This window comes from Triturus cristatus, chromosome 1_1, assembly GCF_964204655.1.
Source record: "Triturus cristatus chromosome 1_1, aTriCri1.1, whole genome shotgun sequence".
Classification (NCBI taxonomy): Eukaryota; Metazoa; Chordata; class Amphibia; order Caudata; family Salamandridae; genus Triturus; species Triturus cristatus.
The window spans coordinates 590,531,736-590,550,412 of NC_140579.1; the positions used below are offsets into that span (position 1 = coordinate 590,531,736).

The following is an 18,677-nucleotide window of genomic DNA, read 5'->3' on the forward strand; positions in this document are numbered from 1 at the left end:
ACTGCAGCATGATTATATTGAACCCCAAAGGAGGTTTGCCGTAGTCTGGAATTTCCTGATGACTGCCTGGGGCAAGCCTTTCCTAAATAGCCAGTAGTCAAGCCTGACCCCTGACCTCCAAAGGTGTGGTGACACCACCGCCATCACTTTCGTGAACAACCAAGGGGCAATGGTGAGACCAAAGAGGAGCACGCACAGCAAACTCAAAATACTCCTCTCCCACCACAATTGCAGGTAGTGATGAAGAGCCAGCAGGAAGGGAATATGGAAATATGCGCCCTGCAGATCCAACGTCACCAACCAGTCTCCTAAGTCGAGGGCAAACGAGGGTGAGCATTTTGAACTTCTCCTTCCGGAGAAAGGCATTAGGACACCAGAAAGTAGTGGGAATAACGACCACGCTTTGCTTCTGGCACTGGCACCCAATTGTCAGCTCCTTTGGCCAAAAGGGCTTGCACTTTCTGATGCAAAATGTAGAGATGGTCCTCCGTCATTTGCTGAGGTGACAGTGGGAGGTGCAATGGGGAAGAAATGAAGGATATGGTATAACCTTAGCATACAATCGGAAGTGCCCACCTGTCTGATGTGATTTGTTCCCAACGCATATAGAAACGGTGAATTCTGCCAGTCACCATGTGGCTTGACTCTGTAAGGGCACACTAAAGAGGTGTGGCAGGTGGGGCTAAGGTCGTGGACTGAGCAGCAAGTGGAACTTGGCCACAGACACCAGGGCCTCTCCCGCAAAACTGATGTGTTTCCTGCAGGGAGGGACAAACTGGCAGTAAGAAATGCTTTGTCCAAAGCCACAAAAGGAATGCTGAAAGTGCTGGTGCGGCTGTATGAAAAGGCATGAAGAGCAAGCTGTAGCCCTACTCTACTTAAAATGTTCAATGGCAGACTCTGCCTAATCCCCGAACAAGCAATTTCCATTGAGTGGCATGTCCATAAGGAAAGACTGGACATAGCCCAAGAACCCAGTTCATCGTAGTCACACATGGCAACACTGTTGCTGACAGCCCATCCGACAGAGTCAGTGGTTTTCAAGCCACAACGAATTGTGAACTTGTCTGCATCATGACCATCCTGTACGGCCTGTGACAAAACGGGGCAAAAGACGTCTGGGAGGACTTGTGCTACAGAGTCCCAGATGGCATGAGTGTAGAGACCCAGCAAACAGGAGGACATTAAGGCCAGACTAGCCATTAAGTATAGGAGTTCTCAGAACGTCTCCACTCGCTTCAAATCTCAGACGGGGGGGTGTCTGGGTCTGGGGGGTTAAGAAAATTGTTGGTGTTGGTCCGGTTTGGTGGAGGCCTGCGCCATGAGGCTCTCAGGAGTAGGGTGCTGCAAGGGTGCTGCAATAAAAAGGCTGGGCTGCCAATTTACTGGTTTACAGGAGGGCTGGTACAAAGCTTAGCCTAAGCACCTAGAAGGCCTCTTTAAAAGGTAGGAGAGGCGCAGAAGCAGTCTGGCCAGGCTGCAGGACTTCCATCAGGAATTTGTTTTTACCTTTACAGGGAAAAGGTGGAGGTCAAAGATGCAGAATCTTCCATGGCCAGGCTTGAGGGGGAGACAGGGGCTGTCTCTGGGGAAGTACCCAGCCTCTAGCATCTTGCAATTCCTCATACCAATTGTCATTGGTATAGGGTGAGCAAACTCAACTCGCTGGTCATGACTGTTATCAGAGTCTTTTCCAAAAAGAGAATGTAAAGAGTTGTGTCTGCCTGGTGGCAAGGCGAGGGCAGAAACCTTGGTTGGATTCAGTTGTGACGTCAGTTGAATTCAGACTGAAAGGACAGGACAGGACATCTGGGCAGCCTCTATGGGTGGCACAGTCAGCATCAGCATTGATTTACGCCGGTAAGGAGTGTATATAGGTGCTGAGGGCGGTGGCGGTACTGAAGCGGAGGGCAGAAGTTACTCAGAAGGTTGCGCTAGCACAGAGGGAGAACCCGCTGGCGGTAACCCAGGTGGGTATGCCTCTCAATTCTGTGGGGCCAGAACGAGCACCAGAGCAAGTGTGGCTAATGGCCCTGGAAACTTGGGTTGTGTTGAAACCAACTGCGGAATTATCTCCGAAGTAAGCTGACTTCAGGAGAGGGCATGGTACCAGGACCGTTGGTGCATCCACGTGCTTCATCAGGGGAGTGAGAATGGTTTGAAGGAGCAGAACTCCACATCAACTTATGTTTCTTATGCTTACATGAAGATCTGGAGCGTGATGAAGACTGGCTTCAAGAGCGTTTCCATCAACTCCGGGAGTGGGACTGGGGATGATCTTCAGACTTGGAGCACTCCTGGCATTGTTTAATTTGAGCCAGTGGTTTCCGGTGCTCACCACCGGCACTTAATCATCAACATTGGCGCTTTTCATGAGCACCAGTTAAGAACACATTCATTTATGGTACGCATAGGAAGATTAAGTGATTTGCCCAGAATCACAGCATATTGAGTGAAGACCGAGACTCGAACCTGGTTCCCCCTCTCCAAAGTCAGCAGCTATGGCTATTACTCCACATCCTCTCCCCACTTTCAGGGTTAGTAGTTTGTTCTGATTTAGGCAACGCCAACAGAAGAAATGGGCTCTAACAAGCTGCCTCCTGACAAGGGCTCTGGCACTTATTTGTTTTACAAATTAACGAATGAGTCCTGGTGCTGCATCTTCTTGCATCCTCGCGTTCCATGATGGCCTTAGGTTTCAACTAGATGGAGTCTCCGTACGTCTTGAAGCTGTAGTTTGACCCCAGATACCACAGGTTTCAGACATTTGTTTGCGACAGTCCCTACAAGGCTTAAAAGCTGTCATCTTAGGGGGTAACATCCCTTTCACAGTGTTTACAAATTGCGAAATGCAGTCTGAGAGATGGGAGAAGCTGCAAATTTGTGTCTTGATGCACAGAAAGAAAGAAAATGACATCAGCGCATGGAAGTGGCACCTTTGTAGGTCCCAAACGTCAATTCTGTAGCTGAATGGCATCGATGCGGAGCTGCACGGTGCCACCTTCCCGCACGCAAAGGTACTATGAACATTTTTGGGGGATCCAGCATGACGCCTGGGGAATATTCAAAAGGTGAGAAATCTGCGGCTAGAAGTCTCTATTAAAAGAAACACATTAAACTCAAAATTTCGGCCATGCATGTCTGAACCAAATGGTGGAAAATAAACAAACACAGAATCGGTGCCCATGTGTTTTGTCAATTAAGGGAGGAGTCATTATATACTTCGTAACTCAAAAGAATTCTTCAAAGAAAAACAACTTGCATATGTCCGAGTGCAACACTAAAAGGTAGGAGTATGCACAGCATGTGCATCTACAGCAACACATGCAACGAGCATAATGTTACACTAGAGGCTTAAAGTGAATTAGTAATATATTAATAAAATAAAAAATCTGAGACTAAACAATAGAATGGTTAAAAAAGCAGAAGAATAAGAGACGAAGCAGTCAAAGAAGCTAGAGGCGTTCTGAGAAAGGGGGAGTAAAGTACCAAAGGAAAGGCGGGTCAGAAAGAGGAAGAAAGACAAAAAACTAAGTAACAGTGTAAGATTACATTTTTCCTATATTATATTGAGGCCTGGTGGTCACAAAGATTCTGAGTCAGTCTAGCACTACAATTACCTGGGAAGCCATGGTTGTCAGGGAAGTAATACTCCGTGAATTGCAGATGTACGGCATAGACCCGCTCTGGTAGCTTGTGACGCTTCCTGTTACAGGACAGTAGGGGGACAGGTTTCCTGGTACGCTGTGCTGCTGAGGAAACCTGAAAGCAAAACATGAACAGAAGATGTAAATGCCTGATCGCAAAACTGCACTGATGCAAGTAGGTCCTGGTATGGTTTTTTTTTTTTCATAACACTCACACAGATAGGATTGTGTTTATGCTCTCTTGAAAGCACTGTGAACTAAGTTGGGGAGATGGGCAAGAACTTTGGGAATGCATTCTGAAGATCCAAGTAGTGGGAAACACTTTGGGCCTTCTACAAAAAAACAGAATGCTTTATTTACAGGGCTTTCTATCACTGATGTAATAGAAAGGAATTTGAGGGAATATAGCTCAAATGAAACGAAGCGGGTGAAATGTCCAGGTCAACAGAGATGCGAGAGTTGCATTCTTCTCTGCAAGGATATGCAAATATCGTACTCAGAACTTCAGTGCAATTAAATTAACAGAACACAATATGGAGGAGAGTAAGGGGCTATAACACACACAACAGCTATGTCAGACGAATTTACTGCAGAGGGTTAGGAGTTGTATTGGCCTACGGGCTGGAAAGCTGTGCAGTGCCAGCTCGACTAGCCTCAAGGGAAAATAAAGGGTGATGCTTCCTGTGGAAAGATCACACTGTTTTAAAGAGGGTTCAACCCTGCAATAATGTGAGAGGTGACGAGTGCACAAGACCCGTGACGGGCAAGGCACATATTATTCCAAAACCTTCCAGCAGAACCTCATCCACACTTCAAGGCATTCAGATTGGGATAGCCTTTGGTAATGACAGCATGGGGTTGTGTAAAGCATAATCCAAGAGGAAGTGATGGACACAGGCAAAAGGTTTTGCTATGTGCTGTGTGATTATGATATGCACAATGCACACTAGAAAAGAGTGTTGCTGTGCCACATGTTTGGAGAACAGCATCAAGTAAAGAGACATCTGGTGAGACAAGGGTCAGTCAATGAAAACAAATAAGGCAATCGCACAATTACGCACTTAATTGCTAAACATGATCTGCAGCTTCTGACCTGTAAACAAGGATACAGCAGGGTACAAATCCCTACTTTTAGCGGAAGAAATGCTGCTACTATCATTGACCATGTATTGATGTCCGCCCCAGTATGTAATAAGTGTGGTACTCCCAGCATTGTCCAGTCCATACTAATTGACAATGTTCTGGTGATGTTGCCATTTTTATTCTGGGGCATAAAAAATGGTACTCCTTCTAAAGCAGGGGATATTAGTCCCACCAGGTCTTATGGGATCAGGATTAAATGGGCAGGAATTTACCCTAATAGCTTTATTTATGACATTTTAACTAGGAATTTCATGGAGTTAAATTATTGTTTAAGTGATGAGGTGAACCCTTTTAGGTTATTGGATAACGTTACCAGCGTTGGTGGTACAATTAACATACTCCTGAAGCATACAGTGAACCCTGCCCGCATTACAAATAAGGGATGGTTTGATCACTCATTTACTCTGGCATCCCAGTGCTTAAAAGTGGCCCAGCATAGCTCACCAAGGGATCACATTTTAATTAAAACCCTTCGACACGAAATAAAGCAGCCTATCCTTGCTAGAAAAAAGACCCTCCAGGAAGAGGCATGGTCCAGGTTAATACTAGCCTCAGAATCTAATGATTGTAAACTTTCTTGGAACATGGTTAAAGCCCCTTGTCTAACGAATGAAAATATCCCAGAAATTACTTCTCATGTACCATATGAAGTATGGGTGAATCATTACTCATTACTAATATATTTCACTGTCTGCATGATGAACATGGTACAGAGACACGTAGGATGAGGCCTACGCATAACCCCCTCCCTCTAAATATAACTAATGATGAGGTGATGCTAGCTTTGCACGGTAGTAGCACCAGTAAGAGGGCCCCTGGGCCTGTTGGGGTACCAGTAGATGCTTTTAAAACTTTTAGGGATTCATGGGGACCCATACTGACTAGAGTATTTAATGCCACTGTTATAAGTGGGATACCACCCTCCTGGCCATTTCTATTGTATTACCAATTTTTAACAAGGGCAACAGATCCGATCCAAAAAAACTACTGCCCTATCTTGTTCCTGGATTCTAGAATCTAATGATAGCAATTTTTATTTTCTTTAGCAAGGTCTTGTTAAACCTACTTTATAGTGTCAATGCACTACAAAAGAAAACCACATTTTAGAATAAATGTTTCCTTATAATGTGCATGGAGGTTACATTTTGAATTCTAATAATACATAATGTTGCATAATCACTTAATTTTTAGCACATTATCCCCAACAAAAACACACATTTCTCAAAACATTGACAGACATATCTGCAGTCTCAAGAAAACAAATGCTAAAGGAATAATGTGCAAAAGCTCTTCTACAGAGTACTAAAAAAAAAAAATTGTGTAATATAAAACATAAAAATCCAGTAGCATGTCTAATATGTCCTATGGTACCATCTCAGGGTTCAAATTACTTTGATAAACCATTTGGCTATGAATGTCACTAGCACACCACAATGCAACACAGGCCGATATTACACAGTTACCCTGTGGTGCAATTATATCTATCCAACACAACAGCCTCCGGTTACTTGTCTCCAACCCGCCTGAGCGAGCGCTTACACTTGTAAGTATATATATATCTATATATATATATATATATATATATATTACCTACTGGCGATAGCCAGTAGGTAGTTATAGTTAGGACCACGTTTCCATAGGAAAACCTCAACATTCTATTTTGAATAACTTTGGCGCCGGTCGACGAATCCTCGCAAATTTTTCAAAATAGGTGGGGCGCTACGCTCCGCTCCTACCCTGAAAGTCTCGGGGGGATCCGTCAAGCGGGGGCTGAGATAAAAGGGGGGTCCCAAAACGCGTTTTTCCCATGCATTTTTCCATAGGACCTTTAGAACGAGCTACAGCCCGAACGGCTGAACAGAATTACTCAAAATTTGGCAGAGAGGTAGTCCCTAGGTCAAGGAAGTGCCTTTTGTAGGTTTGGTGTAAATCTGTTCAGTAGATTCTGAGAAAATAGCCTTTAAATCAATATATATATCTGAGCCAGCTTACGGTACGCTTACCGTACGCTTACGGTAAGCGTACGGTGGCGTGCGCGAGCGCGATTCTGATTGGCTCTTAGATCTTAGTAAACATTCGAATCGGCCGAAACCAGGAAGCGGCGGCCGCCATTTTGTCTCTCGCACTGAGAGTGATTTTTAAAATATCAAGCCCAAAAACATGTAAAGGGGCTGTTTTGACAACTCCCTCCCACATAGTCATGTTGAGGGAGTCCCCAAACATCCCCCAAGTGCAAAAACGGTTTTATTTTTTTTTCGGCAATTTCGCGGGGTACGCTTACCGTACGCTTACCGTAAGCGTACGGTAAAAAAATAAAAATAAAAAAAACACTATCCACACTTACCCCACCCCCTGTGCTTTTGGTGGCCGAAGGCCACCAAAAGCACAGGGCTTATGTTAAGGGCAAAAAACACTATCCACACTTACCCCACCCCCTGTGCTTTTGGTGGCCGAAGGCCACCAAATGTACAGGGCTTATTATAAGGGAAAAAAACTTAGCATTTAAAAAACCGTACTAATTCACTGAAAAAACCATAGGTTTCACACACGTTATAGTTAGGAATTAGCATTTAAAAAACCTTGCAAATTCACTGAAAAAACCATAGGTTTCACACATGTTATAGTTAGCGGAAATTTTACTGATAAAAAACCAGTGAAATTCCCCCGTTATAGTTAGCGCAGGCAACTATAACTCACGCGACTGCAATCTTCTGCTGATGACATATGTGTCTTTATGAAAAAAATATATTTGTAATATATGTATAGCTAAAAATGTATGGAAGAAGACATGGGCAAATAAGTGTCTAAATACAGTATTAGCATCAGCAGAGGATTGCGGTCGCGTGAGTTATAGTTGCCTGCGCTAACTATAACGGGGGAATTTCACTGGTTTTTTATCAGTAAAATTTCCGCTAACTATAACATGTGTGAAACCTATGGTTTTTTCAGTGAATATATATATATATACATACATATTCATTCAGTGAAAAAAACAAAGAATAATGTTAGGTGAATATGTCAGTGACAAAATTAAGTTTTGAACAAAACAAAACACAGATGCTAACTATAACTTAAGCTACCACCACGCACAGCTTACAACCTCACATATTACATAACTTATGACATGTTCTATGACCTCACTGATGACATAATCCAAGCTTCTTTTGTACACATTATTCTATAAACTATTACAGCATTAGAAGCCTGAAAGTACAAAATAGCTTAAAATAAAATGAAGCATCATTAATGCCAACACAGATAATACTCCCTTAGGTGCAGAAAGCATGTATTATGTGCAACACTGGCCTTATTTTTCATGGGTAGTCTAGTTCACATTAACAATCTATCACAGATATATGGATAACGTTCATTGCACACGATGTTCATCAAGCTGCTCAACATGTGTTCCAAAATTAATCCCCTAATACGGACAGTCTTTACCGGTTTCAAACCCCTGACAGTCACTGACCTACACTGAGAAATGAAGGTGATATGAGTAGAAAAGTGGGTATTGTATACAGTGTTTACTCTATGGGGAGAGTTTACTCTGTACTACAGTGTTTGCAGACGGTGAAACTCTCCTGATAAATACACCACAGAGTATTAAAAATTATCTAGTAACAACAGCGTACACTCTATGAAACAGTTATGAAAAAAGACACTATTCGCTTAAAATTACCATGGTCTGAAAGGTGCTAAAGATCATACTACCAGGTTTTTAGAAAACAAGGAGACCCCAATATGTGACCCTGGGGTAGTAGAATATGTTTAAAGAACAGTGGTTCAGGGGTGGCCTCAAAGGTCCAAGGTTAAAAATCTTTTTCTGCTCCTGACTGAATTTAAATCTCATACATGTAATAAGTAGTGCCCCCTTCTGGGTCACCATTTTCGTTCTGAAAATTAACCTCATTCAAACAACAGTGCCCCGCTCCGGGTCACCTTTTTCGCTTTGGACCTTTGAGGCCACCCCATAACCATTGTTCTTTAAACATATGAAGATCATACTACCGGCAGCCTTCATACTGCGGTGTAAGCTTTACAGATAGCCCATCTTCTGAAGGTAAAGAAGCAAATGTACACAAGTTAGTACCTGGTGCACACAGTCTTCTATGTTATGTAGAAATTGTCATACTAAGACGATTCTGTCTAGTAGCTCAAGGCTACTTACAATACTTAGTATCTACTAAGTCAAATCTTTGCCCTGTTAAAAATGTTTGCTGCAGATGCAAAAAACGTGTGTGGAACATCTTGGTCACAAGTAATAAACTGTCATCTGCACACTAAGTTTTTTATTTATTTATGTCATTTGTAGAGCGCATGTATCACCCGGGTATCTCTGCGCTATGACGGCTCTAGACAGCTAAGCCCGATGTTTAGAACAGTGAGGTTTTTAATTGCCTTCTGAAAGATAAGTAGCAGGGGGAGAGTCGAATGTGGTTGGGGAGCTGATTCCAGAGAGATGGTGCAACGTAAGAGAAGGATGCACCCCCCAGCCGGGTTTGTTTTATGCGAGGCACAAAAAGAAGCTCTTTGGACCCAGAGCGTAGGGTCCTGGAGGGGATGTAACGGATCAATTTATCTGCGATGTAGTTAGGTCCTAGGTTATTCAGGGCTTTGTATACCATATAGCAGATCTTGAATTTGATCCTTTTCCGAATGGGCAGCCAGTGCAGTTTGCAGAGTAGGGGGAGTGAGGGTGTTCTGGGGGGAGCATTGGTCACCAATCGAGCAGCTGTGTTCTGGACTACTTGCAATCTGTTACGGGAGGATTCCTTAGCGGAGAAAAGCAGAGCATTGAAGTAGTCCAGACGACTCGTGACCAATGCTTGTAAATGTAAGTTACTTTTCAATGAAAAAATTTATAATGTGTTGAATACCTCTCCACATCTATGATGCATTAGTTCATGCGTGTTGTAAAAAACTTACACCCATTAGCTAGACACAGACTGTACAAAATGAGGTAGAAAAGTAATATGGTAGTTACCCACCACTATGTAAACTATAAAACTCACACACTTATTGAATGATGTCATGAGTGATGTCATTTGAGATTTAATCTGTGATGTCTTCAATGATGTAATCTGAGATATCATTAGAAGTCACAAGTAATATCTTAGAACATGTCATAAGTGATGTAATATGTGAAGTCAAAAGCAGTGCATGGCGGGGGCACAAGTTATAGTTAGCTCTGCTAACTATAACTAGTGAATTTCTGTGGGGGGTTTTTCCGTTCAAAACTTTAATGTTATCACTGACATATTCACCTAACTATAACGTTACTTTAAACCTCGTTTCTTTCAGTGAATTTCTACTTTTTTTTTTTAAACAGAATCAGATCCTTTTATCACACCTGAATATAACATTACTTTAACCTTTGTTTTTTTTCCTCAGTAAATTTCTAGTTGTGTCTTTTTGGAACATAAAGTAATATTTTGTTACCATACGTAAAGCCTTTTGTCGCGTGCAGTGAGTGGTTGTCCATAGGGCCAGATTTAAAGCCAGGCCCTGCATCCAACTTCCTGCAGGCAGCCACCCAGAGGTAGCCAACCCCACACAGTGTACGGCCTTTGGACGTGCGTGGGATTAGTCTTGCAAGGGGTTAGTCTTGCAACCAGGCCCAGCTTCCAACTCCCCGCTGGCAGCCAACCCCATGCTGCACACAACGGGGGTTGGCAACAGGCTTTTGCTTGCTGCCAGGCCCTGTGGTCGAACCTCCAGCAGGCTGCCAACCGCACACAGCCTTTGGCATGCGCAGCATACTGTTGGCCTTCAGGGGATCCCCAACCGCTAGGGCCAACATATATATATATATATATTAAGGGGTGGGGGTGTGCAGTTTGCTCCCCAAGCCTTAACTGGGCCTGAGGATTTCAGCCCCTGTGGCCAGTTGCAATTAAAAGGGGAGGGTGTGTGAGGCCACTCTCCTCGAGGGCTTATTAGGCCCTGGGGTCACCATCCCCTGGAGCATAGTAATTAATCAAGGGAGGTGGTGTGCAGCCCCCCTCTCTGAGACTAATTTAGTCTTGGGCACCCCATGCCCTGGACCAAAATGTAAATAAAAGAGAAGGGGGATCAGCAGCCCACCTCCCTAAGCCAAAATTAATACAAAGTGGGAGTGCAATCCTCCTCCTCGAGCCTTTTTAGACTCCGGGGACCCCATGCACCGGGGCACAGTAATTAATAAAGAAAGGGGAGGGCACGCCCCCATTTCCCTGCGCCTAATTATGCACCAGGAACCCCATTTCGTGGGGAGAAAATTTAAATAAAAGGGCTACCCAACTGCAGTACTTTCTACTGGTTAATTATTGAGTGCTACCTAGTTGGGTGAATGTCTAGTGCACACTCTACAGCTGCCTAAAGGACCACAAGGTAATGTCACCAGTGACCTTGTGTATGTGCAACTAAGGTAATTCGATTGTTCCTTGAGTGTCTTCATACAGAAATCAGCAAAACAAAAAACGCATTTCTTATGGAAACGCTGACCGCCATGGGGGGAGGGGGGTATATATATATACAACCTCTGAATTGTTAAATTAAGGTGGTATAACAAATTGAATCTAATTGGAAAAGAAATATTTATAATTGTTCATTAATAATGAAGTGACTTACAAAAATATGATATTATGTGCAGCAAAATCCGAAATTTATATTATAAATATACATAACACATATGAAACTTTGCATCTTGAGTGGCTTTTATAACATAATTTCACCTTTTCGCATTTATCTTGATCATTACTGTGGTTTATACCTCTGTGTAACAAACATGCATAAAGTTATATTAGTTTGAATTTTCGATGAAAGGGCTGGTAACCTATCTGACAGTATTTTCTTTATGCTATCTGCACGTCATGTGGACATTGTATAGATGTTATAACTGTTACTATGTGGTCATGTGGCCAAGAAGGTCGAAACGTTTCATTTTGTTTGTGTGCCAAATAAACTAAATTGAAAATAAGCCTGTTGGTGCAGCTGGATTCTTTCGTGGAGGTGAGGAAGAATCGCAATTGAGACACACTGACACACACACACACTGACACACACACACACTTTTTTCTAAGGAAACATTGATTTGTTGTTGGCAGCAGGAGATGAGCGAGGCTGGAAAGACAATCCACTCATGACACTTAGCATGTGGAGGACTCTTTCTGAATTAGACTTTAGCTGTTGAAAACATAACTAATTGAATAGATTGGTTGACATGAAAATGTTACACCACCTTAAGGACAAAGTGCAGGTTGATCCTCATCACTATCATGTCTTTATTTGAAGATATGGTTCTGGGATTGTTAGTGCCTATAACTCGCTCACTCTACACAACAATGTGATAGCTGTTAGAAATGCTGTCTTCAATGCGAGTTGTTTCAGGCTGGTTTTGCTTATTAGTTTAAAAGGTTGCCTTATCAGTTGTGACAAAAGGACGCTGAGCTCCCACAAGTAGTTGGAAGTGACCAAGGTGTTTGACTACGAGGATTGGAGAGAGGTTCTGGTGTGTAGGGTCACTTTTACACTTCTGTAAATGCTTAAGTTATTGGACTATAACAGTCTCATTTGTTAAATCCTATTGGATCTTCTACACCATATATATATAACAACCTATGATCATTCTGCGGCACAGCACAAACAGGTCGATTTATGGTGTTCTCCCTGTTTGAAAATTCATGTCAACAACCCTTTGATATAGCTACCATTAACGTGAAATCCCTACATGTCTGCTGGGCATGTGTAACTCCGTTTGTGGTTCTCCCTCAAGATGAAGGACAATAATATATGTCTTAGCTTGGCCCATGTCCACATTTCCATGTGCTAGTTTTGAGAAAGAAAGATCTCATGCCTCGCTGTGCGATCATTGCTGGGGTGTTGTCCATTTGTATTTATATTTTTTCTTGTCATGGCTTTACCATTAAGAATAGAGTTGTTAGCTATAGGGCAATGATATGTATGACTGCCTCCTACTTAGTCCATTGGCACCTGACCTTCGGTTTTCTGGGTGTGCAACCTACACTGTCTGTGATGCATCTATCGTAACATTTACTAAAGGCATTTAGATTTGGCTCGGTGTGCCGTTTAGTATATTTTCCTGTGACAATCACTTCTGTTCTTTTGTACTTTGCTCGTGAGGATGAGGCCTGAAATTTTCATTTTCTCTCAATTTGATGTATTTAAAAAAAAATATATTTTTAATGCAACTTTGCATAAGAGTTCACGAGGGAGGCTCAATCATGTACAGATTCTCGTTGAGATATTTTCTGCTAGTATCTGTCACCTGTTGGTAGCACGACTTTTCTTTTAATACAAAATGATTTTTTGCATCAAAAAAGTCATGCAAGATACCTGCAAATAACAATTTCATCTAAAGTTGCAATTTGTTATGAAATTTGATTAAAGAAATTACGTGATTTTGCACACTCCTAGTGACAACCACCAGATTGTTCTTCTGTTGTCTGCGACCATTGACTTGAGAGCCATTTTTGAATAGGTCTCTTGTGTAGTCTTGCCAAGGGCATTCAACCTTGAGACTGTGACATCTGGTAAAGGTGAACCTCTTCCTGTAATGGTAGAGCTATATTTTTGTAGGGAAAAAAGCACAGCCTTGACTATGCCTACTTCACTCCCAGCTGTGGCGAAGGTGTGTGAGAAAGCAGCCCACAAACAGCTATCTGAGTTTGTTAAAACCTCTGGCGTTTTGCGCCCAGCCCAGTCGGGCTTCAGGGCCTCTCATAGTACAGAGACGGCCCTGGTTGAGATGGCGGAGGCTATTAGAGTGTGTCTAGATTCCAGCGGCAGAGCGGCACTGATTTTACTGGACCTCTCTGCCGCGTTTGACACGGTACCACATCGCCAACTTTTGACCCGTTTGTCTAACATCGGAATCACCTGCTTGGTATGGGATTGGATTACATCTTTCTTTGAGAATAGAACACCGCATGTGTGGCTGCCCCCCTTCTCTTCCACACCGAGAAGTGTAACCACTGGCGTCCCCTAGGGCTCTACTCTGAGCCCTCTTCTCTTCAATGTTTATGTGACGCCACTTATCTATCTGGCAGAGGAGCTGGGTGCTAAGATCATAGCGGACGCTGATGATACCCAGCTTCTCTTTACGTGGAAGAAAAATGATCTATCCCCTGACCTAGCTAAAAATGTTCTTGCTGAAGTCTTTAAATGGCTAGCGCAGGTCCAACTTAAATGCAACGAGGATTTCCGAGGTTCTCCTCTACGGGTCTTTCCCGTTGCACTTTACGGATGCCATTTGGCCTGAGGGTTACCCCTTGCCCAAGTCAATGGGGTGCCCTGTAAAACACTTGGCGATATGGTTCAGTGAGGACCTGGGCTTTTTACCTCAGATTAAAAAATTGGCAGGAGTGTGCTTTGGCACATTGAAACAACTCAAGACATTTCTACCATTGCTGCCTATGGCTGCCAAGGAAATGGTGACCCACGCTCTTATTCGTTCGCGATTGGATTATGCCAATGCACTATACATTGGCCTTCCTGACTATCAGCTAAAAAAGCTTTAGACCATCCAGAATGCGACTTCCAGAGCACTTTTAGGCATTTCCGGGAGGACTAGCACTAAGCAACTTCTTAGGGATCTGCACTGGCTTCCGGTGGGTCAGCGTGTTCTGTTCAAGGCTCTCACTATTGCTCATGCTGCCCTTTATAAATCGGGGCACGCGTATCTTAGGAGACGCTTTGATTGCTACGTGCCTCTTAGACATCTTCGCTCCACTGGGCAATGCCTGGCTGCTATTCCTCGCTACCGCCTTGCTAGAGCTAGAGGTAGCTCCCTCTCTGTCAGGGTGGCTAAGGCCTGGAATGCCCTGCCCTATGAGCTTCGGAACACCCAGGATCTTAGGCTGTTTAAAAAAAAAGGCATAAACGGGGCCTGTGCATATTGCTGCGGTACCCCTAGAGCATACGCCATAGGACCCACGGGACCAGTCGGTGCACCGGATGGGAAGGCAGCCCGATTGAAGATTCCATACATGACATTTAAAAAATGCGAAGAATCAGTACCTGGAGCCGGGAACTGCGGATAAGGAACCGATCCTGTATCCATCTGCGGAGTACCTGGCAACGGCGCCGCAGTGTCCTCTACCGGAGCCGAAGGATCCTCACCCCCTGGAGAAGGCTCCTTCCTTTGTTCCTGCTCATCATCAGAAACAGACGACTCCACTGGAACCGGAGACGACGCCGGTGAAGGCGCCGGTGACTGCGCCGGGGACTGCGCCGGTGACCGCGCTGGAGTCCGCTTCGGCGAAGGAGATCCTTCCGGAGACTTAGGAGAAGGAGAAGGAGACAAATCCTTACTTCGACGTCGTCGAGGCGAAGTCGATCTCGACGCCTTGTTCTTAGAAGACCGGCGCCGAGAGGAATGCTTCATTTTTTTATGATGTTTTTTCGACTTCGATGACCTCGAAGTCGACGACTCCGGCCTCGACCTCTCCTTCTTTCTACCTCTCTTCTCCTTTCCGACCTTGGCCATAAAAAGCTTCGCCTTCCTCTCCTTCAACGCCTTCGGATTCATCCTCCTGCAGCTTGAACACTCCTCGACATCGTGGTCAGATGAAAGGCACCACAAACAATCATCATGGGGGTCCGTCATAGACATGTGGCCCCCACATTCCCTACAGGGCTTAAAACCCGACTTCCTCGTCGAAGACATTACAGATTTTCTCCAACGGTAACACCTAACAACTACAAAGTAGCAGGAGAGTACTGGAAAAACCGTTGCGCGTCGACGGCGCGGAAAAAAGGGAACTGACGTCATCACGCCGACGTGGCTCTCTTATGGCTCCAGTGACGTCATACGGAGTCGCGAGCGGAGCCGATGCATTATGACGTCGTCCACGTCGGCGTAGAGAGCTGGGGAAAAAAGTTCAGTGGAATGCTGGCGCAGGGGATATTCACAAGGTGAGGAATCCACTGGCAGATGTATCCATCAGAAAACGTTACTTTTCAATTAACCAATCATTCTTGGCCCTCGCCGCCTGTCCCCATGTCCTTGTCCGCCATGACACTTTCGAGTATCCGAGCGCGTTATAAATGGAGGCTAACATAACATAACAGGAACACCTACTGCTGCGATGGATGAGAAGTAACCTCTTCTTACTGGCTGTGAATCCCAGTAAAAACAGTCTGCACGACCTGGTGTAAGCTGGTGTAACAGCGCTGGAAAACTTTTCCTTTACCAAGTAGGCATCTAAGTGGGATAAACTGGTATCATTTGGCAATTTTAAGAGTACCGCTACCACTGCCAGACTGTCTTTGCAGGTGACTCTCCCAATGATTGTGATCTGTAACATGCATCCTGGCAGTACAGACAGAAAATTCCATATTGATGCTAGTAGTCTCTTTGCTGGTTTTGCCATGGGTAAACAGAGTATGTCTGGCACCTTTAAGAGTATGTTGAGTATTTTCACTTTCTGCATTGGACTAGATGTCTTGCAACACAACTCTTTTTTCTGAAGATATCACTCTTTAAGGGCAGGGGCAAGTTCATGGTCTTAACTCGGCTTTCAAGTCTAAAGGAGGTTCTCTTGTGGAAACCATAGTACAATACCCTTCTGTCTGAAATTGCCTGTAGAAAAAACCATCAAATTGTCAATAATGGTAGAGACGATATTAAGTTAGCCTTCTTCAAAACGACCTTCACCTGAATGTTATCTACCTACAACAGCTTGTGAATAAAAGGGTTGATATCATACCCAAACCACCTCTTGTACCTAGATAAAATGGCCAAGGTAAGTAATGTTGACTGAGACAGAAGCCAATACATTAACACTTCCTTATACAGACCAATTTGCAACTGTCTTTATCTGGTGGTGCAGTACATAGGGATGTAATATTTCTTAAATGTCACTTGGCTGCAGCTAAAATAAATGAGTCAGTTTCTTTATCATTCAGGAGACGGGCAGAAGTGTCTGCAACCTTGTATTTTTTTCCAATGTAGAAAGAGTCACTGATCCTGAAGCTGGATTTCTCAGTTTCGTCAGACCTTCCTCCGATAAGTGAATCAGAACGTTGATCACCCTAAAGTCGCTGCAATTTTCCTTTCAAAACAAAGAGGAGTCAGAAACACTGGGAGCTTGAATTAGGTCGCACACTCACACAGCGGGAATGGGAGGATATATATCACCGCGCAAGACACAGCCCGAAATGTAGCTGGCTTTGAAACGAAGACCAAAATAGTAACCTATTGGTATCTTACCCCTCCCCAGCCACATAAAGGGAAGGCCTGAGTGTTGAAGTTCCTGTGGCTCCTTAGACACACTAACACACCTACTATGGGCCTGCCCTAAACTCACAGCTTTCTGGGCACAGGTGCTGCATGATATAGATGGCCATCTAAATACATAATTACCCCATTTCCAAGCCTATAATGGTTTAGGTCTACCCAATGCGCTTACCTTGCCACTTAAATCCCGTAGGGGGAGGCAGATTGGTCTAGCATTGAGGGAAGACCTACAGAACATATCACACTGCGGAACGGGCACATCCCCACTCACCAAGGCTGGCTCCATCGCCTATGGTATATTCTAGGCATGGAAAGTCTGTCTCTCTCCTTATTGAATTACGGGACATCCTTCCCTGACCTATGGCATCCATTCCTATCATTACTTATTGCGGAGTTCCATGAGCTCACATGCCCTAAATATTTGCACCTTTTACGGCTAATAGAGCCTCCAACTAATACTGCTTAAGGGAGGTTTTGACGTTTTCCATACATGACATGGCGATGTCCTCTCTTTTGTTTATGGTGGAATCCTGGGGGAGAGGAAGGGGGGCGGGGTGTTTTGGGTTTGGGCGTTTTGAGCAGTTTTACAAATGTGATGACGAAGGCCTAGGACCCTGTTCTGACTTGTATTGTTCTGAATTTTGGAAATAATATAAAAAATTTAACCACAAATCAGAGAGGAAGCACAAGTTTGCAGAAGATAAGATTTTAAGAATAAATCACTGCAATGCTGTCTAAGGGGATCATAAAACCAATGTCATAAGAAGGAGTAAAACTTGGGTGACAGTTCTGGAGAGGCATCAAGTTCAGCAACATTGCCTCCCCATTCAGCATCTTTTGTGGCAGAGGGCCCTGCTTGAATCTCAGGAATATCTCAAGCATGGTCACCTATGTCTTCAACCTTCCTAATTATTATAATGTCATCATCATCATTGTGTACGCCATCTGATGGTGTGGAGGCTGAAGAGGAGAAGGTGGTGGTGGAAGTGAGGTTAGGAAGGGGGTAGTGCCAGTTTTGTCTGCAAGTGAATAGCTTTAGTAAAGGAGGATGTGATGCTGATGTTGTGGTGTCCTAAAGGAGCAGAGGTTAGTAGAAACAATTGATAAATGCCCGAGCTCATAGTTTGAAGATTCGTCAACAGTTATAGGGGAACTTGTAACTTGGCTATCATGGGGGCATGGCTCCCTGTTTGCACCCATCCAGATCTTCCTCAGCACCGAAGAATGCAGCCTGTTGGGACATGGTGATGGGATGCATGGTGATGAACATGCACCCCTGCTCTGAGTGCCCCAACTGTAATTATGTCTGGATCCCTGATGCTGCTTTTTGTTGTCATGGGCGAACACGGACCATGCTTGAGAGCCATGACATAAGCCTGTCTCACGGACTGCTGTCTGTTTAGGCCAGGAGGGGCACCCAAAGAGCTACCCTGATAATGGTGAAAGACTTTGCTAGGAGTTAAACAGCATGAGCGCCGTGGTGGCAGCATGCAGTGTAGTGATTAGTAGAAGTGAACAGGTCCTTTTTACCTGTGTCACTAGAGCGATGCCTACAGGCTCACTCATCCAACGTTCTGCTGCTGTGTGTTTAACTCACCCGGGCCTACATCAGTTTGCTGTATACCGCTGCACAATGCATGTGTGTTATA

The 18,677-nt window shown here is 44.1% G+C and overlaps 1 protein-coding gene across 7 annotated transcripts in view; it reads right to left on the reverse strand.

Moving 5' to 3' along the window:
• BLTP3A (bridge-like lipid transfer protein family member 3A) overlaps positions 1-18,677 on the reverse strand; it is a 1,033,704-nt gene that overhangs the window by 537,466 nt on the left and 477,561 nt on the right. For all 7 annotated transcript variants that reach the window (XM_085645841.1, XM_085645832.1, XM_085645827.1 and 4 more), the window contains one exon: positions 3,621-3,762. In XM_085645841.1, coding sequence (XP_085501967.1) covers positions 3,621-3,762 — 142 coding nt within the window. The remainder of the gene's footprint in view (positions 1-3,620; positions 3,763-18,677) is intronic.